General features: G+C 43.4%; 1 protein-coding gene across 2 annotated transcripts in view; it reads left to right on the top strand.

Moving 5' to 3' along the window:
* Positions 1-21,807, top strand: part of DNAH12 (dynein axonemal heavy chain 12) — a 451,362-nt gene that overhangs the window by 130,503 nt on the left and 299,052 nt on the right. For both annotated transcript variants that reach the window (XM_033925718.1, XM_033925717.1), the window contains exons 20-21: positions 10,377-10,571; positions 20,468-20,589. In XM_033925718.1, coding sequence (XP_033781609.1) covers positions 10,377-10,571; positions 20,468-20,589 — 317 coding nt within the window. The remainder of the gene's footprint in view (positions 1-10,376; positions 10,572-20,467; positions 20,590-21,807) is intronic.

Below are 21,807 nucleotides of genomic sequence, written 5' to 3'. Positions count from 1 at the left end.
TGTTCAAATTAAAATCTAAACTTTTTGTATTACGGGCAATATTTCTTATATGATGTGAATATACAGTATTTAAATATTGTTCCTTTCTCTTCCTTGACGTGGGCTTTCTTTTTTTTTTCCATATTGAACATTGTGCATGTGTAATTGCTGTTGTGCACCATAAGTTTTGTTCTCTATGTTCTGGTTTTGTAAAACTTTAATAAAACATTTTTGAATTGATGTGGACTTTAATTGCTTTAGAATACTGTATGTATTAAGTACTGTTATAATTAATTTAAAAATAAAAAACCAGGGGTTAACATGGCAGTTATTTTATTATCTTTGCTACCCCTTCCCCATGTAGTATTTAAATGTTTTCTTGAGGGTAGATTAGGAGCCATAGTTAGTAAATAAATCTTCAGCTGCAAACCTGCAAAATAGAGGGGGGGGACAGGCTTACATCTAAAGATTTGTTTAGGACATCCAATACTCTGCACCAGCTGTGGCTGTGAGCATTGCTAGGGAATTTCTGCTGTTTGTTCAGTCAAGGGCTGCATCATTATACAGGGTGGGCCACAGAAAGTGTTCTCCCTGGAACATCAAATAGTGATTGTGGAAGGCAATGTGCAAAGTGGATCGATTAAGGAAATTCAAGAGGCCTTCACTGACAAGTACCCAGGTTTGGAAATGGTGTCAAACCGGCTCTGTCGCAAACATGAAGAAATCGAGGCCTCCATTAGTCCAGATGCCTGAAGTCGTCCATGCTATTCAGCAGTGGATTGCAATTAGCCCCCCAAAATCAACTCGAAGACTCAGCAAGTTGGTGTATCACAAATGATGTGTTGGTGAGTGCTGAAATTTCTGAACCTCAAACTGTACCAAATAATATGTGCAGGAACTGAAAGAGCCCGACAAAGCTAAACACCCAAAGGTACATAGACATGAACGGGGACAACTTTCATCATCTGTGGTAACTTGTGGGTAAGTGAATAAAAGCAATCGTCTTGCTCGTTCATCTTGTCATACTATCACCCAGAGGCAGGCTACTTTTCCATGGCCCATCCTGTAGAAGAGGAGTCAGTCTGGGATGAAGCTGTGCTGGGAGTGGAGGGGGCATAGCAGTGGCTTACCAAAGGGGGGCGGGGGGGGCAGTCCGCCCCGGATGTAGCCTTAGGGGGGGTGCACAGCCGGCCCGGTCCCTATCGCGCGCTCTCCCTCCTTACTGCTGCCCTCCTTCGTGGTGCTTTCACACCTCCCCCTTACCTTCGTGGCGCTTGCACCACCCCCCCCCCCCCCAGGCCCGGTCTGGTCTGACAAACCTCCCTGTCCTGTGGCAGGCGATGTCTAAACTGTCTTCTTACGGCAGCCGCAGTATTGTAGTTGCATATGGCTGCCGTAAAGGTCGTCTCTAACGCAACCGGAAGTTGCATCAGAAACGACCTTCATGGCAACCATATACAACTACAGCATTGGCTGCCGTAAGAAGACAGTTTAGACATCGCCGGCCACAGGGCAGGGAGGTTTGTCGGCCCGGGCCTGTTGGGGGGGGGGGGGTGAAAGGTAAGGGGCAGGGAGGGAGAAAGGGAGGAAAGGTGGGGTGGAGAGGAAAAGACGCTGAAGGGACATGGGTAAAACAGAGGGGGGAGAAGGACGCTGAAAGCACATGGGGAAGACAGTTTCTATCTATTCTTGCTTTCTTTTCCTGTGACCTCTTCTCTTCCCAAATCTACCTTTTCATCTCACCCAGGGCCGCCATCAGGGCAGTACTACCAGTCCTGCATTCAGGGGCCCGGAGCTGACTGGGGGCCCGGGCTCCCCCAGGGTCTTAGGCAGTGTTCTAAGGCAGGGGCGCCAGTAGCTCGCCAAGGCAAAGTGAGTCGATCACCCAGGACTCACTTTGTCTTGGCGATCTAATCTATCGGGCCGATCAGTCTTCCTCTCCCCGACGTCAATTCTGCAGTCGGAGAGGAAGTTCGGGCCAGCCAATCGCTGCCTGGCTGGGCGGAACTTTCTCTCCGACTGCAGAATTAATGTCGGGGAGAGGAAGACTGATCGGCCTGAAGCAGGGAGAGCATGCGTCGGCTTCAGCTTTGGGGCCTGTTATCCATTGGTGGGTCCTGTTCCCCGATGGCAGCGGCAGTGGCAGTGGCTTGGGGAACGGCAGGGAGAAAGAAAGAAAGGGGGCAGGCAGGGAAACAGAAGGAAAGAAGAGAAACAGAAAAAAAAGAAAGAAAGGTCAGGGAGAGAGGAAGAAAAAGTTGGGGGAGGGAATGAGGTGTGGAGGAGAGAAAGCATACAGGCTGATAGAAGGGAAGAAAGATTGGATGCACAGTCAGAAGAAGAAAGTGCAACCAGAGACTCATGGAATCACCAGACAAGGTAGGAAAAATGATTTTATTTTAAATTTAGCAAAGTGGAGGCAGTATTACCACAGTTTTCAAAGGAATTTGCCCAAATAACTTAATAGTTAACTGGGTAAATTCCCAGAGATGAAAACTTCCCTTCACTTACTATGCACAGTTCCGAATTTATATCTGCTGTCTATATTTTACAATATGGTCCCCTTTTACTAAACCGCAATAGTGATTTTTAGCGCAGGGAGCCTATAAGCGTCAAGAGCAGCGCTGGGCATTCAGCGCAGCTCCCTGCGCTAAAAATTGCTATTGTGGTTTAATAAAAAGGATGTTTTCAAGCGGATTTTCTAGGACACCAAGCCTGCAAAGTGGTATAAGATTATATATGGATTTTTAAATTAAAAAAAAAGGACAGGACTTAAGGACATTTGGAGATAGGACAGACAATTTCTGCATCTCAATGGCAAAAATTTTGGTCCTGGAGAATACATACTACAAGGTCAGCATCTATGAGTCAAACATGGTTGTTTTTATTACATAGAATTTTATGGACCCCTACGAGATTACAGAAATTAGATAGTAATAGATCTAATAGATGCTGGCATTGTAAGATAGAAGTGGGGACATTGGACCATTTACTATTCTTTTGTCCCTGCATTAATTCCTTTTGGAAATTAATTTGGCCCCAAATTAATAAACTATTAGAAAATCACGTTGGACTATCATATGATACAATATTATTTGGAACAGCAATGAGAACACAAAGTCCGATATCACCTAACAATAATAAACTTTTATTAATTTTAACAGGGGTTGCCATTCAGCAAATTACTCAGAACTGGAAAGATTACACTAAATTAAACTACACTTTCTGGTGGAATTCGACATGTCATATATATAAAATGGAAAAAGTATTGGCACTACAACAAGGTTATATTAAAAAATTTAATAAAATATGGGGACCATTGACAAATTTTTCTAATGATCAGACATCATAGCACATATATAGAACATATAAAAAGGGAAGGGAAGGGAAATTATTTTAATAATATTTAAATATATATACTCTGATAAGGGGGGGGGGGTTTAATTTACAATGTAAGAACAATTATTAAAAAATTTTCAAGTATTTAATATAAATGAATGTAATACATGTATTTCACTTGTTGTAAGAATTTAAAAAAAAAAGAATAAAAAATATATTGGAAAAAAAAAGGATGGAGGGTATATTTGTCTATGGTTGTTACTGAGGTGACAATGCATAGAATCATCTGCCTTGACCTCTTTGAAAAAAACCCAGAATAGGAATGATAATTAACATTTTCTCAGTGTATAGTGTGCTTTGTGTTTTTTAATTTTATTGTTGGTAGATCATTTTGACTTGGTCATTTTAAAGTAGCTCACAAGCTCAAAAATTTTGGGCACCTCTGAGCTAGAGCGTTGAAACTGTGTATTTCTATTTTATCCCCCCTTTTACAAAACTGTGGAGCGTTTTTTAGCGCCAGCCGTGGTAGTAGCAGCTCTGATGCTCAGAATTCTATGAGCGTCAGGGCTGTTACCACTGTGGCTAAAATCCACGCTACAGTTTTGTAAAAGAGTGAGGGATTAGTTTGTGATGACATATTCCATACTAGGCGAAGGTGTTTTCTGTGTTCTGTGTGTTCGAAAGACATGGTTTTCTGTTAGGATTGACGGTGTAGGATTGATTGGTCTGGCTTGTTTAGTTTTACAATGGGTGTATTGATGTACTGCTCACTGCAATATGTAAGATGCTGCCTTTTCCTAGGTACTCATGTGTGACGTGTGGTTTGTTACTAAAAATCATGTTTTTCTTACAGATGGGGAGGGTGCCAAAAAATGATGGGCCCCGGGTGTTACATATGCTACGTACGCCACTGTATGTAAAGATACCAGAAAGCTGGCGTAGCAAAAACTTTAAGTAAATTGTTATTCTTCTAAGTTTTGCGTATTTAACCCTCCCACAATCTCACGGGCACTCGTTTCAAGTTTATTGAGATTTTGATTTAAACGCAATATCAAATATTTTCAATGCGTATAACAAAAATAAGTTTGGGGAAATAAATAAAACCATTTGAACAATAAACATACAAACATATCCATAGATGATTAAAATTACATAAGGAGTACAAGGATAAACTACATTTGTTTAAAAATGCGTTCTCCGCGCCTGCTCATAAATTTGTTGACTGGAAGGATCCAGCAATGTGGCCAGATGCCATTCAGGATAAAGACAGAGAAAGAATTGTGCAATTTGGATTAATGATGGAAGATGATTTAAAGCAAATGGCACAGTCTATGAGTAAAGATCTTGACGATCGTTCTTTTTATGAATATCCCCTCTATGCCAAATCACCCAATGGATGTGATAAGATTTTACGGGACTGGCTTAGGTGGAGTATTAGCAGAAAAGTATGTGTGTATTCGGCCCATGGAAGAAGGGGAGGGCGTCGGGGGGGGGGAAGGGGTGCGTGGGGGGCCCAATAGGATTGCTCAGTAAGGGGCCCAGAAATTTCTGATGGCAGCCCTGATCTCACCATATAGGGTACGGGTCGGGGGGGGGGAGTTGGGAGGGCTGGGGGTTGGGGGGGTTTTGGTTCTATAGAGGGGGGTTGCTGGTGGCTCATGTAATATCCATATTGGGCATATTTTGCTCTTTCATAGTTGCATTCTCCGGTATTCTTGTTACATGTTGCTTGTTTCCTTGTCCGGAGGCTGCTCTGGAATTGTTGTTGAGTTCCTGTTTCCTGTTGATTTCTGTGCTGTTGTGGTTGCTCAATAAAGAAATATTATACTAAAAAAAAAAAAAATTTCAGTCTTAGTAGTTTGCCGGTCCACAAAATAATTCTTTTATTTCTGCCGGTCCACAGGTGTAAAAAGGTTGAAAAACACTACTCTAGAGCAGAGTCGGCAGCTGCGCTGAGGTGCAGGAAGGTACCCCAATGACTCATCTGCCGGCTTTGCTCCGGAAGAAGTAAGTTATGTCGGAGGGGGTGGACCCGGCAGACGCAGTCATCGCGGGTCTTTGCCGCAACTCCCTGTGTCTGCCAGGTCATCCCCCTCCGACGTAACTTACTTCTTTCGGAGCAAAGCCTGGAGTCATCGCGGGACCTTCCAGCACGTGGCTGCCAACTCTGCTCCAGAGCTAGTACGTCAGAGTTGGGTGGACTGGCAGCTACAGTCATCGCGAGAAAGGAGCAGGACTACTGGAATGAAAGAGTGGTGCAGGGAGAGAAAGGGGGCAGGGTGGTATGTTAGGGTAGTGCTGATGGAAATGATGTACAGGGAAAGGGGAGAGAGACATAAGGGGGAAGGATACTGGATGGATTTGGATCGGAGGGAAAGAAAGGGGGCAGATGCTGATTGAAGAGGGGTGGATGGAGAGAGAAAAGGCAGACATTGGATGGCAGTGTGGCGGGTAGAGGGAGAGCCTATGCTGGATGGAAGTGCAGATGGGAGAGATAAGGGAGCAAATGCAGGAAGGAAATGGGAGGAGAGAAAGAGGGGAGCAGACGATGGAAGTGGATAGAGAGAGGAGAAGGTACTAGATGGAAGGGGTAGAGAAAGAGGGCACATGATGGAAGGAGGGGATAAATAAAAGGAGGGCACATGATGGGGGAAAAGGATTGAGTTAGGGAAATACTGGAGGGGGTGAGGGAAAGAGGTGGCGAGCTGTAGGTAGACAGTAAAAAAGGAAATTGATGAGAGGGTAGTAAGAACGTAATCTAGATGGATGCAGAAAATAAATTGAAAAGGAAAATGAGGGAAGAAAGGGATTGCAGAAGAGAGGTGTGGGAGAGGGAAGGAGAGCAGAGAGATGCCAGACCAATGGGGGTGAAAGGAGAGATGGAAGGGGGAGGCATACAGTTTCTGGAAGGAGAGAAGATGCCATATAGGGGCAGAGAGATGGCAGACAGTGGATGGAAAGAAGAGAGTAACAAGAAGATGAGGAAAGCAGAAACCAGAGAAGACAAAGGTAGAACAAAAATTTTCTATTTATTTATTGCTTTAGGAGACATGTGTCACTCTTTCTGTGGTGTTGCAATGTATGCAGAGTCCAGCTTCTTGCTGGTTCAATTTAACCTTTGTCTATGTATTTCTATTTTATCCCCTCTTTTACAAAATTGTGGAGCGTTTTTTAGCGCCAGCCATGGTGGTAGTAGCTCTGATGCTCAGAATTCTATGAGCGTCAGAGCTGTTACCACCATGGCTAAAATCCACACTACAGTTTTGTAAAAGGGGGAGGGGTTAGTTTGTGATGACATATTCCATACTAGGCGAAGGTGTTTTCTGTGTTCTGTGTTCGAAAGACATGGTTTTCTGTTAGGATTGACGGTGTAGGATTGATCTTGTGACCAGCCAGGTATTCTCCCTGCCAAGGTCCCAGTTAGGGCAGGGGAAGAAGTAAAAAAGAAATCCCGGGGAGGAATCAGGAAGGTACAGGTAGTTCCTGAGACTGACAATATCTCCTTTGACCACCAGAGGGAGTCTGAATTGTCTGAGGAAGAATTAGGTGATCTATACCCAAGTCACCACTGGGGGAACCCAAGAGGCCCCTGGAACACTGCTGACTCAACTAGAGTAGGGCGTTGCCCCAGAGTACTTAAACCAGCAGTTGAGAGCAGATAGGGAGGTCAGCTAGGGAGAAGGTTTAAACCCTTTTTCCCTAGGGAGTCCCCTGGGCCAAGCAGGAGCAATAGACCAATTCCCATAGAGCTGTTAGAGGCTGGACAAGCTGAGGAGTTGCCTATTCCAGAGGAGGAACAACCCATGGATTGTGAAGAAAGTTTTGCTGAATGTGCTCCTGGCTTTCCTGAGGCCATGCAGGTGGACTGGGCCTCAAGCTGCAAACAGTGAATTTGGTTTTTCACTTGACTGTTTGGACTATTTTTTTTGTTTGCAAAGCTAGGAGTGTGAATTGTGGGGAGAGGTTTTGCTACCACCCAGGGAGGGAATTGTGAAAGCCTGTCTTGAGGCCTTTACTTTGCAAAACTTGTGACACTCTCCTTTCCTGGCAGTGGACTGAATCAGCCAGAGGCTTTATTGGAACTTTGGGCACTGTGGTCTGGTGAACAAGTGTCATGAATTTTATTTTTGTTTATTGAAACTACCTGTTGTGGAGCAGGCAGTGCTAGCTCTGAGGAGAGCTGAATCCTCAGGTGCAGCTGGGACTAAATTAATACTGAGAGCAAGTTTGGACTTTATTTTGTGCTATTTATTTTCTTGCTTCTTTTGGTATTTTTGTTTTGCTGCTGTTTGGAGTTCTGACAATTTTCCAGCTGTATTGATGAACTACTTACCCTTTTTGAAGGAATGAATAAAATTGACTTATTTTCCTATGAACTACAATTGTAGCTTTGATTTGTGGTTCCTGTCTAGAGTCCAGTCCTGCAGGGTGACTCCAGTTCGGGTCACACACTGGTGTGCTATTTCGATGTAACCAGTTGGTGGAGCTGTGGAGTCCCAGTTGGACCACAGTCTCGGTTACAATCTGTACTGGTCTGGCTTGTTTAGTTTTACAATGGGTGTATTGCTGTTGTACTGCTCACTGATGCAGTATGTAAGATGCTGCTTTTCCTAGGTACTCATGTGTGACATGTGGCTTGTTACTAAAAATCATGTTTTTCGTACAGATGGGGAGGGTGCCAAAAAATGATGGGCTCCGGGTGTCACATATGCTAGGTATGTCACTGGGGCAGAGGACTGGCACAGCTGATAGCACATGCCTCAGCAGAGCGGCTCCATGTTGGAATTTGCCTAGGAGAGGGGTGGGGATGGGGCAGAGCCATGTGTCCTCTTTTTTTTTTTATCTTCACTAATATGGTAACTCTAATGCAGGTTCACCTAAAGCCATCTCAGTAGTATATCCATGCTTATAGCACTTGAAAGTAAAGTGCATTGTCTGTGCAGAAACTGCAAGGGCAATCCTGAACACATCCTCAGCAGTTACTATAGGGCCTTTACATTTAAGGCATATTGCTTTAGCTGTTAACATCCATTAAGTACAAGAGCCTAATGTTTCCACTGTGATTCCTTGTGACTCTGGGCAAACCATTTAACCCTCCATTTCCCCAGGAACACAAGGGTTAGATTATGGGCCTACTAGGGACAGAGAAAACACTGCATATAATAAATGTAAACTGCTTTGGTTGTACCACAGAAAGGAAGTATATAAAATTCATAACCCTTTCTCTTTATTAAACATGCCCCTTAGTTTGCAAGCTCTCCTGGTACAGAGAAATAACCTAGTGTATCTGAATCAATCAATCAATAGAAGTTTCGTCAGCTGAAAGCCTGAAGTCATAATGCCGTTGTACAGGGCCATGGTGAGACCTCATCTGGAGTACTGTGTGCAATTCTAGAGGCCACATTACAGTAAAGATGTGCGCAGAATTGAATCGGTTCAGCGGACGGCCACCAGGGATGATCTCGGGGCTCAAGGATCTCTCGTATGAAGAGAGACTGAACAAATTGCAGCTCTACACTCTCGAGGAACGTAGGGAGAGGGGAGACATGATCGAAACATTTAAGTACCTCACGGGACTTGTCGAAGTGGAAGATGATATTTTCTTTCTCAAGGGACCCTCGGCCACAAGAGGGCACCCGCTCAAACTCAGGGGCGGAAAATTTCATGGCGACACCAGAAAGTATTTCTTCACAGAGAGAGTGGTTGATCATTGGAACAAGCTTCCAGTGCAGGTGATCGATGCAGACAGCGTGCCAGACTTTAAGAATAAATGGGATACCCATGTGGGATTCCTACGAGGGTCAAGATAAAAAAATTGGGTCATTAGGGCATAGACAGGGGGTGGGTAAGCAGAGTGGGCAGACTTGATGGGCTGTAGCCCTTTTCTGCCGTCATGTTCTATGTAATGCAACTCACCTTGACCTTGGGTTACCAGACATCCAGATTTCCCCAAACATGTCCTTCTTTTGAGGACATGTTCGGGGGTCTGGATGGCTTTTCAAAACCCAGCACTTTGGGTTTTGAAAAGCTTGGAACAATTCACTATCGGGAAGGAGTGCATCTGCAGATGTGTTCCTGCCTGAAGAGAGCAAGCAGTGGGAGGCAGGGCTGGGGTGGGATTGGGGGCAGGGATGGGTGGAACTGGGCAGGTCTAGGGGGGGTCCAGATTTTTCAAACAAAAAATCTGGTAACTCTTCCTTGACCTTCCAAGAAGACATTATCTAATTCAATTCCCTCTTTTCTCTTTTGTTTAAAGTTTTATCATACAAAATACAGTATTTAAACTTTCATATATATCTTAACTTAGCATATGTATAGGCACAGTTAAATACAATATAAATTTGAACAGTTAAACTATAATTTGTATAAATAGTCAAAGAAGAAGAGATGAGACTGGTTGACAAGGTAAGAAACACTGATAGGATATTTCAGAATACAGTAGTAAAGACTGGGTAGATTATGAGATAGATCTGAGAGGATGAAGGTTTTAGAGAGGGTGAGAGGTGCCCAGAGTGGTGACCTCCTTGAATCATGCTTGCGCCCGTCCTGCCCTTCCCTTCCCTCCCCTCGTACCTCTTTAACTCTCCTGGTGCAAGCAGCATCACCAAATTGCTTTCTGCATTAGTGTTGGCTCTCCCTCTGACATCACTTCCTAGACGCGGGACCCAGAAGTGATGTTAGAGGGAGAGCCAACGCTGGCACAAGCAGCAGGTTGGAGTTGCTGCTCATGCCAGCGAAGAGCTAGAACTATAGTGGGGGGAAGTGAAGGTACGTGTGTGCGTAGCAGGGAGGAGAGTGGGAAGGAGCAGGAAGATGGATGCCAGCACCCCCACCAAGATGGCACCCGGGGGGGACCACCTGCCCTTCCCCCCATTTACTATGCCACTGCACCTGGGTGTTAGAAATAGACATTAAAGTTAAATTCCTCTGCTTTTCTTTTCTTACTTAAAGCACTACCAAGGAAAGAGTATCATTTTATCATTTCTTTCTTATTTATACTCCATTTATTCATCCATTAGTATTGACTATTATTTTCATGTTTTGCTCTGTTTGTCAAGCAATGGGAGGCTCGTCTTATTCAAATTCAGGAAATTATTGATGAATGGTTGAAGGTGCAAGCTCAATGGCTTTACCTAGAACCCATCTTTTCTTCTGAAGACATCATGCAGCAGATGCCAGAAGAAGGACGTCTTTTCCACACAGTAGACAGAAACTGGAGGGATATCATGAAGTACTGTGTTAAGGATGCTAAGGTATGATAGTCTCATACATATGATTACAGATAACAGTGCTCTACTTTACTTTACTTTTCAACAAACTGTTAATGGTGAGTTCCGAGTTTATGAACTGTTCAAATGCAATGCGTCTAGTGGTTCTGAACACTAGGGTTATGCATCTGAACCTGCAAGCTGCTTGCAGAATGCTGTCAATCATCTTTTAAACTCTGCCTCCTTCCCAGGGAGCTGCTTCTGCCCCCTCAGTTTTATTCTGCAAGAAAGTTGCTCAGAAGTGTTTCTGTTCTGCTCTGTGGTTTTATTATTTTCAGGTATTTATCAGTGTTCAATTACAGGCTTGGTGCCCAGTGTTCCCACTTCTTGGGACCTCTGTCTGGGAAAAGATGAACACTCGCATTGTAGAAGTCTGCTGCTAACAGGTTCAGGCCTTGGGGGTCACCTAGCTAGCCAACCTGCTTTTGTATTTTTTGAGCTCAGGAGACGACCCTTGCTTAGCTGCTCGCATGCCTGATTTATCAGGAGCTTGAGCACAGGCTGTTATGGCTCCTTCCTGACTTGGCTGGGATTCATAGTGGGCCAGCTGTGTGGTCCTCTCCCCCTTCACAGCATGATGCTTTCCGGGGATTGAGGCTCAGTGTGACATCAGTTTGACTGGCAGTTTGAAGACCAAGTTCATCTGGCAAACCTGTGAACAGTTTTTCTCTATTTGTTCCAGCTGGACTCCTAAGCTGAAGCTGGAAGGTACATGTCACAGTAAGGTTATTATAGCCTATGGAGAAAATTGGGGGTGAGGGTGGAATCTCCAGAAGTGAAATTTAAAGGTTTAGAGCCAAGGTTCCCCACCTCTAAAACACCTTTCCCTGCAATTTTTGTACTTCAAGGAAGTCCCCACATGCCATTTTTGGCGAGATTTTACTGGCGATGGCCATCTTGGATTTTAAATGATCTTTTTTTCTAAAGTTTCAAGTTTTATTTAAAATATGATGTACATGCATTGTCAAAAGTTTCAAAGTGATTACAATTCGCACTCTAGATGATGTAATGTCAGATGGTAAGCTGCTTGAGTTTTCACGATTGCAACATAAATTTGGCCTTACTAAATCACAAAATTATAGATGGTTGCAGTTGAAGCAGGCTATTCAAGTAGGGTTCCCTGAATGGAAAAATTTGAAATATCAATATAGCTTGCCGGTCTTGTGTGTTCAGGTGGACTTCCTGGGAAACCAGGCTGCTCAGTGGTATAAATTAATATCTGGATTTTTGAATAAGAAACCAAAAACTGGTCTGCGTAACATTTGGAGCATTGAGATAAAGCACCAAATTACTGTATCTCAATGACCACAAATTTGGAATTGGAGGTTGAAATGTACAGTGTCTGCATCTATGAGACAAACATGGGTTTTTTTGCTGCATAGAGTTTTTTGGACCCCAGTTCGTTTACATAAAGTAGATAGTACCAAGTCTAATAGATGTTGGCACTGTCATCTTGAAGCTGGGAAGTCGGATCATTTACTATACTATTGTCCCCTGATACTGAAATTCTGGAGATCTATTTGGGATCAAGTTAATAATTTATTAGAAAATCCAGTGGCACTAAACTAAACCTTAAGTTTATATACCGCATCAGTACATCTATGAGGGCAAAAAGTCAAATTTCAGTGAAAAATAACAAACTTTTGTTTATAATGACTGGGGTTGCCATGCAGCTTATCTTGAAAAATTGAGACAGATTAAATTATTCATTCTGATGTGAATCCTTATGTTATGTCTTTAAAATGGAAAGGTTCATGGCCATTCAGAAGGGATGTTACAAAAAATTTATGGAAGTTTGGGAACCATTAACTAAATATTGTAAGGATTGACTTATTTGTATAAATGAGGAAAACATACACATCCGGGGGAGGGGGGAATGGGATAGGTTTTGACAATGATTTGGAGGTATGGTTAGGTTGTTTACTGGTATTTTTATGATTTATTGTTCAATTGGATAAGTGGGTGGGGAAAATAATTCCTGTCATTATTTCTATTAAGTTTATTGTGCTGTATTGTTAATATTTTGTGTAAATGCATCATTTACTGTGCACAATTGTAGTTTTAAAAATGAATAAAAAAGTATTTAACCCCCCCCCCAAACAATTCTAAAATGGAGAAGACAATACAATACATGGACAAAATTTCAGCAGACACACAAAACCATACTGGTACAGGAAGGAAGAGGGGCTGAACTACAAAAGCCTCCATGTGCCTTAAAATCCCTTGATTTTACGTAAAATAGACAGGGATAGACCCCTCAGGCATTCCTACTACTATATCATGCCAGGTTTGCGCTGGCTGGCTGGCTGGCTGAGGAGCATTCATGTCCTGCATATGGTGGAGCGCATGAGGAAGAAGTGGGAACCTTGGACTTAGCTTCCTTTGAATCCTCCAGGGCTAGGGATCCACAGGAGGAGCATTCCCAAGGGATGAGACCCTTTCCAGAGCCCTCCTAAACGTAGATGTGCATTGGCCACAGAGCCCAGGAGGACCAGCAGGGTATCCCTGCCGGGGAACTTGAGACCTCCTGTACAAGGCTTCACCCTAGATTTTGTGAGCCTATTTGAACTGCCAAGGGTCCTCAGCATCTGCATTCAGTGCCATTGAGGTGGTGGCACAGGGGAATTCCCCTCAGCATTTTCTCTGACCAGACGAGGACCCAGAGCTAGACTAAGAACATAAGTATAGCCTTATTGGGTCAGACCCAATGGTCCATCTAGCCCAGTAGTCCATCCTCACGGTGACCAATCCAGGTCACTAGTACCTGGCAAAAACCTAAAAAGTAGCAGTGACTTCCCCATGTCTGTCTCAATAACAGTCTATGGACTTTTCTTTTTTATTGAATATTTTGCAATGAAAACAAGCATATAATACTTGAATGCAGATCTATAATAGTAAATCCACAAAACTTTTACAGTGAAACAAATCACCCAATAGGAAATTAAACATAATTATTTAGTCCACAATTATGGAGCTCAAGTAAAGGAAATAAAACTAAGGAAAAACTTACATGTCATAAAAGGGGACAGTGACGAGTACAATGTCGGCAGCCAGTTTGTTTTAAGCTATAGGAGAGACTATCGGCCTTATCATTACTCATCAGCCTTCTTTAGCCACAATAAAGTCTAGCAATTGCTTCGGTTCAAAAAATAAGTAATTTTTATCAGCTAGAGACACAAAACATCTTGTAGGAAATTTCAATATGAAGGATGCATCCAAGGCTAGGACTTTAGGTCTATATGCCAAAAAGTCATAAGAACATAAGAAATGCCTTCTCCGGATCAGACCTAGGTCCATCTAGTCCGGCGATCCGCACACGCGAAGGGTCATTTAGGTACTCCTTTATGGAGACCCAGTTTTCCCATATCCCTCAATATGATTAGCAAGAAGGTATGCATCCAACTTGCGTTTGAAACCCAGAACAGTAGTCTCCATCACAACCTCTTCCAGGAGAGCATTCCAAGTGCCCACCACTCGTTGTACGAAACAGAACTTTCCAATGTTAGTCCTGAACCTGCTGCCGCTCAGTCCTCTCTTCTTCTCTGTGATATTTGAGATATATCAGGAAACAAACGTACTGTTGAACCTAGAAATTGCTCATTGATATGTCTGAAACAGGTCCGAATAATTAAGTCCCTAACAAATTCCAAAGCAAATGTCATAATAAGGGTAGTCCTCTCTGTAATTACTTCCAAAGAATTTTCTAAAAATTTAGATTCATCTTAGCATCAACCCCTCCAACCATATCAGTAGGAGTTGTCCCCGCAGTAAAGGATGGCCTTGTCCCCGCAGTAAAGGATCTGCCGAGTTGCCTCCCTTTCTTCCCCTCCGGATCAGCAGCTTCCCCCTCCCTCACAAATCTAGTAGCTACCCTCCCTCCCTATCATGGGTGGAACAGTCCCCCTCCCTCACACCCAATGCATTCGCGGCCAAGGATTCTACTTATAAACAGGCACACCGAAGCCGACTCGAGGGCTTCCCTCCAATGTCAGATGGCAGTTGAAGGGAAGCTTTTCTGGTCAGTTGGGGATCCCAGTTACCTCAACCAACCTCCTTCCAGCTTGGCAGTTTCTTCTTGTCTTCAGCACCGGCCGCACTTGTTTGCTGGGACAGCACACTGCTGCACGTGGCTGATCCGTGCAAGAGCCGCTGTGTGCTATCCCGGCAAACAAGTATAGCTGGCGCTGAAGACAAGAAGGAGCAGCCAAGCTGGAAGGAGGTCAGTTGAGGTAACTGGGATCCATGGCTGACCAGAAAGGCTTCCCTTCGACTGCCATCTGACAATGGTGGGAAGCCCTCGTGTTGGCTTCAGCAGAGGGGGGTATGCCTAGCTGGACGGCCCTGAAGGGAACAAGTAAGGAAGAGAGGAGATAATGTTGGACAAAGGGAGAAAGGAGGGTGGGGGAGCACATTAGGACATGGGAGGGGCACAAATTTGGGACAAAGGCTGGAAGGGCAGGGAAGGGGACATGAACTTGGGATACAGAAGAAAGGGAGGGGGCATGAACTTGGGACAGAAGGAAGGTAATAGAAAAGGAGAATTGTTGGGCATGAGTGTGTAAGTGAGAGGGAAAGAGATGGTGCACGAAGAAAGAGAAAAATTGTTGGGCATAGAGAGAGAGAGGAATGAGGTAGAGATACATGGGGAAGAGAAAAATGAGAGGGAGAAATGTTGGATATGGCGGTGGAGAGGGAATAGAGGGACAGATTGAAGGGGATGCAAGGGGGAGCAATGTTGGACATAGTGATGGAGGGAGAGGTGTGGCATGGTGCTGGAGAGGAGTGATAGAAGGAGAAATGTTGGGCATGGGGCTGGTGGGCAATGGTGAAAAATACTGCATATGATCAGGGGGATGAGAGAGGGAGAAATGTTGAATGAGGCAGTAGAGGGAGTGGGAGAGATGCACCCTGGATCTCTCTCTTTCCCCACTCCTTGTACAAAGGGAAAGGGATCATAGAATGATGAGATGGTGAAGGCAGGGAGATGGGCACAGGGGAAATACTAAAAAGGGACATTTAGGAGACATAGAGAAGGGAGATGCTGAACACGGGGAACAATATATACACAGAGATGGTGAGCATGGAGAGAGAAGAAATGTCAAATGGTCAGTAGACCCTGGCAAGGGAGTTAAGAGAAGACAAAACAGAGACCAGCACATGAGACCAACATGATTTGAAGAATCATGTTGACGAGACAACAAAATATAGAAAAAAATAATTTTATTTTCTATTTTGTGATTAGAATATATCAGATTTGAAATATGTATCCTGCTAGAGCTGGTGTTAGACATAACTAGGGACCGCAAGGCCAGGCCGTGCTTCTTTAGCTTCCAGATGACTTAGGGCTCTCTCTGACTAGGGGGCAGTTGCCCCAGTTGCACTTCCCTAACACTATTCCTGTCATGTGTGAATGTGTGAATACCACTTGGTGGTATTCTGTTAGCATAACATTTCTGTGTAGCATTCTGTAATAATTTGGCTTATTCAGTTTTCTCTATAGTGGAGAAGATATATGTGAAGGGGAGGGGAGACAGGGGTTTTATTGATCCTTGCTCTGTATTTGTGTCTATAAAATGACAATTGTACAGAATATTGTTTCTTTTTATACTTTAATAAAATAAGTTCAATATAAATCATAACTATTCGAGGCTTGTGCGGATGGGATCAATTGGTTTGCGGGGATGGGGTGGGAATGGAGATTGAGTTTGTAGGGGCGGGGACAGGGACCAAGCTAGTAGGGACGGGGCAGAGATGGGGACAAGCTTTAATACTGTAGAACTATAAAAGGGGTTTTTTTTCTTTATGGAGAAGAGCTAAGTAAAATTTGCTCTTTAAGATCTAAATTGTTTATATAAGGGAGCCTACAATTTAGCTTTTATCCCCAAACTTATTTAAGTTCAGAGCAAATTAATGTATATTTACCCAGAGATATGGCTTCCTCTCCTCTCAGAAAGATGTGTCCTCCTTTTCCTGTCCTCCCAGAAGGAGAATGTCCTCTTCCATCTGTCCTTTCATTGCAGAAAGAACATTATCTTGGACTTTTCCTCTCTCCAGAGATATGTCTTCTAGATGTGTCCTCCACTTCTGTCCCCCCAGAAAGAGAATGTCCTCTTTCCTCTCCTTTCTGACATAGATTGGGAGGATGGAAAGTCCAATTCCATGCCACTATTGTCCCAGGATGCAGTTTCTCTGGCAGAGTCTGGTTCTTTGCATGAGAACAGCATTCAAGAAATGCTAGTGGCCCTGTACCAGGGGGAAGACTACTGTATGCTGGCTGTTCAAAGCCTCTGCATTCTTGGCATTATTTCTACCTCGCTACAAGAACTTAAGCTGGAAGTTCCTCAAGTCCTCTCATTGCAGTGCTCAATTGTGAGTAGCTCAGTTGCTCTGACTGTGTTCTTTTCCTTGCAGCCAGACATTACAAAGTTGGTCGTGGACCACTGGGAGTCGCCAGAAGGGTACCTGCGAGTGGCTATGACTAAGCTTTACCTGATGGCTCTGGATTTCCAGCAGCTGTTTTTCAGCTGAAGGTGTTTTCGCTGGTGGCACAGGTCACCAAACGTACTTCCTTGCCTAATGAAGGAGGTGTGATGCTAAAGGATACGTGAGACTGTAAAGTGGATGTGGCCCTCAAGAAGCAATTTGAAGCTTTGGCCCTAGGGATTAAGGCGGCAGCTCTCAGCTTCCTTTGTGGCACGTGCTTGCCACACCCATCTGCCTTGAGTCCTAACCTCGGAGGACGATATAGATCCCCAAATGCTCCTAACTGGGGTGAATTATATAGCAGACGCTCTGTATGATGATATCAGAATTATGAGCAATGTGTCAGCCTATGCTACTATATCTCCACCCAGCGAATGCTCTGGATCAGACAGTGGGCAGGAGATTCAGCCTCTAAAGCAGGGGTGTTAAAGTCGGTCCTCGAGGGCAGCAATCTAGTCGGGGTTTCAGGATTTCCCTAATGAATATGCATGAGATCTATTAGCATACAATGAAAGCAGTGCATGCAAATAGATCTCATACATATTCATTGGGGAAATCCTGAAAACCCAACTGGATTGCGGCCCTCGAGGACTGACTTTGACACCCCTGTTCTAAAGCCATTCTGAGCAGACTTCCATTTCAAGGGCAGATAGTATTTGGCAAGAGTCTGGATGCGACTGTTGCCTTAAGGCCTTGCTGGACAGCAGACCCCAGATGGCTCAGGGTCCAGGATTTGGGACTTTTCAAGGCTCTTGAGGATTCTGTCCTTATGCGGGAGGCCAAGTGATGTAGAAGTCCTTTCAGGGGTCATGGCAGAGGTTCAGCGGGGGCAGGAAACAGCAAGCCTCTGGTTCTCATCCCTCCCCAACCTCCAAGAAAGCACAATGATGCCAGGACAGGGGCCAAGCTCCCCTCCCCCCTCAATGGGGGCAGGCTGTCGGCCTTTTGGTTGGTCTGGGCTCAGATAGGCGCAGACCGTTGAGTCCTAGAAGTTGTTCAAGAAAGTTATAAAGTCGAGTTTTATGCTTCCCTTCCAGACCTCTTTGTAGATTCTCTGGCTGGCCAGCCAGAGAGAGCCCTCAGAGTCCGGGCAATGGTACAAAAGCTACTGGATCTTCATGCCATAGAGCCAGTACCGGATTAAGAATCGGACTTAGACATATATTTCATTGTGCCAAAGAAAGGCTCAGACAACTGGAGGCCAATTCCAGACTTTCACTCGGTCAATGCTGCACTGAAAGTGCCACAGTTCCACATGGAGACCATTTATTCGGTCCTAGAGGCAGTGGCACTGCCTTAGTTTCTTGCCTCCCTCGATTTCAAGGAGGCCTTTCTCCACATTCCCATTGTTCCGGTCCACATGAAGTACTTGCAATTTCATGTGCTAGAGCAGCATTTCCAGTTCTCGGCACTCCCCTTCAGCCTCGCAATGGCACCTTGCACTTTTACGAAGGTGATAGTGGTGGTAGTAGTGCATCTCTGCAAAGTAGGGATACAAGTGCACCTATATTTGGACATAAGAATAAGAACATAAAAATAGCCTTACTGGGTCAGACCAGTTGTCCATCTAGCCCAGTAGCCCATCTTCACGGTGGCCATGGTGGTATAAAACAAACGCCTGTGTAGATAAGGTCCATGAGCCAGCAGTGCAGCACTCAAAGTCCTTATCTACACAGGTGTTTGTTTTATACCATTTTATTGCTGTTTATTTCAAACCTTATCAACCATGGACCCCTGAAGAAGGCATGTTCTCCGAAACACAGACCATGTTGGGTCTCTTGGTTTGTAATAAGGTGGTACCATTAACTGCATTAAATATTTGATACAATAAACATAGCCTGCATCTTGTACATACTAGTCTGCAGTTTTCTTTTTGTTTTTCGCTTGTTGTCATTGCACTTGTTGTCATTGACTTTTTGCATGATGGACTTCAGAAGGGTCTGTCAGTCAGCTCATTGAATATGCGGATAGCAGGTGTTTCCTGTTTCCAAGCTCAGGAGGAAAGTGGCTCTCTGGCCTCTCACCCAGATGTCACCTGGTTCATTAAAGGGGCTCTTCGGTTGCACCCTCTGGTGCATCTCCCTTTGCCTTCCTGTAATCTTAACACCACATTACAAGGTCTCAGTAGAGCTCCCTATGAGCCCTCACAGGAGGGATCTTGTAGTCAAGACAGTGTTTCTGGTGGCGATTATGTTTGCGAGTCGAGTTTCTAAGATACAAGCTCTGACCGTCAGGGAATCATTTCTTAAGATTACAGAAGCTCTCCTTACGCATAGTTCCGTCCTTCTTACTGAAAGTAGTCTCAGCCTATGGGGTCTAAGGAAAAAGATAAAGCATTCTCTGATACCTCAAAGTAACCAATGAGTTTTTTGTATGTGATAACCTTTTTGTTCTGACCAGTCATGCCCAGAAAGGCAGGCCGGCATTTAAAGCCTCAATTTCCAGATGGATTAAAAAGGCCAAGGCCATTTCCTCAGCATATGTGGGCTGTGGTAAGCATCTGCCACTTGCATTGAAGCGCACTCCACTAGAGGAGTTGATATCTCTCGGGTGGTTTTGCCGGAGGAAACCTGTAGAGCAACTACCAGGTTCTGCAGGGTGGATGTAGCAGCCAGGAAAGATGCTATTTTCGTGTCCTTTGTTTTGAAGGCAGACTCAGTGGCCCATCCTAGACTTTGGGGACTGCTTTGGTATATCCCTAGTATTCTGGATCATTAAACACATTGCACTAGAAAGAAAGATTAAGCTCTTACCTAAATAATCTTATTTCTTGTAGATGTGTCTAGTGGTCCTGAAGCACCATCCTTTCAGTGGGCTTCGCCTGCCTTAAGATCAGTCTGAATTTGGAGAATTCTCTGTCTCTCAGATGAACTGAGAAGATATTAAAAAAAGAAAGGAAAATACTCAGGAACATAAAGTCTGATTTAAGTCTCTGCTTGATAGCAGGATATGCGATTAGCTATGAGCTCTATATAAGATTAGTGCTAATTGTACACTTTTTTGTATCTGGTTTGAGCAGATACAAAAACTTAACCGTGTCGAGCTTCATATTCGTGGAGATGATGCGGTATATAAACTTAAGGTTTAGATTAGATTAGATTAGATAAGATAATGTTAATTGGCAATGTTTGTTACAGAACAGAACAGAATTGTTTCCCTCCTCCCGGTTATGTCTGTCATTACATTGCTACTTGAAGGAGGCAGAGTTCAAAAGATGATTGACAACATTCTGCAAGAAACTTGCAGGTTCAGATGCATAACACTAGCATTTAGGATCACTAGACACATCTACTAGAAAGAAGATTATTGAGGTAAGAACCTAATTTTGCTATTTTCATTTATTCACATTGGTATTTTGCATTTGATTTGATACAAAGATTTTATATCTGTTCCCACAGGTTCTTGCTGCAACTTCAATGACAGGTTTACTGGTGAAACTTCAGGACTGCAATGCACTGTTAGATAAAATTATGAAAGGACTCAATGCTTACCTTGAGAAAAAACGTCTCTTCTTTCCTCGGTATACTTTATTCTCTTTATAATAACAATACTTGATTTATATTGAATAGTAGGATAAATTTGCTCTCAGTTTGTGGAACTTTTCCTGGTGTTTATTATAGCAGAGTTTGCTTTAAAATACTGTTATAAAGATGTCGAACTACACAAATGATACAACTTCCAATAACAATATTAATTTGCTGTGTTCAGTCCAGTATGCATTTTCTACTTTTTTTTCTGGTCCCCAAATATAATCCCATTCAATTAATTTATTTTTTAGTATTTATATACCACTTATAGCCTTATGGTTTACATTCAGGTACTCAAGCATTTTTCCCTATCTGTCCCAGTGGGCTCACACTCTGTTAGATGTACCTGGGGCAATGGGGGATTAAGTGACTTGCCCAGGGTCACAAGGAGCAGTGTTGGATTAATCCTAGTTTACCACTCATACCCTAACATTCCATTAGCAAGCATGTTTAATTTCATTTCATTTCATTTATCAAATTTTTATATGCTGAATTTTTGAGTATTCAATGAAACACACAGTTCTAAGAACAAGTTAGACAAACCATTACATATAAACATATTTTATAGGGGATTAACAAAATATATAAATAAGAAAAAAATACAAGAATTTATAAACTAACCTAAACCAGATATTCACAAGGAGTCCACAAGCCTAACAGCAGAAAATTCTAGTTTTAAGATAATTCAAGTAAGAAATTTCAACCAGCAAGTAAATTGTGTGAGTAAACAGAATGCCCTTAAGCTTTGCCCTGAAATATAGATAATTAATTCAGGATACAATGTCATGGACACTGAGGGGAAGATTCTTAAAGCTTCGCAGTAAACACCAACAGGCCATTGTTGAAGCTGTTCTTGTAACAATTTTAAAAAGGCAAGTCATTCTCCAAAAATAGTTAATGCAAATGAGGTTCGTAGAGCAAAAGATAGGCTCGCTGAATTTAACTGAGATGAGTTGCTGTGGCCCATCAGGTCCATGACCTGTATTTGATCCCTTAAAATTCGCCTTGATACCCTTTCTGTATCCTATCTTTACCATTCTCGTAACTATCTGGCTCAGTTTTCTATTGGTCAGACTTACTTATTTAGTTATTTATTTTTATAATTATTTATCATAGAAATAACAGAGAATGTAAACTCAAAAGACACCATCAACACCTTTTCTCACATCAGGCAGCATTATGGGGTAAAGATCTAGAACAATTGCTTACGC

Source organism: Geotrypetes seraphini, chromosome 17 (genome assembly GCF_902459505.1).
Source record: "Geotrypetes seraphini chromosome 17, aGeoSer1.1, whole genome shotgun sequence".
Classification (NCBI taxonomy): Eukaryota; Metazoa; Chordata; class Amphibia; order Gymnophiona; family Dermophiidae; genus Geotrypetes; species Geotrypetes seraphini.
Note: the sequence above shows the minus strand (reverse complement) of the source record. Positions and strands in the feature narration are given on the sequence as shown.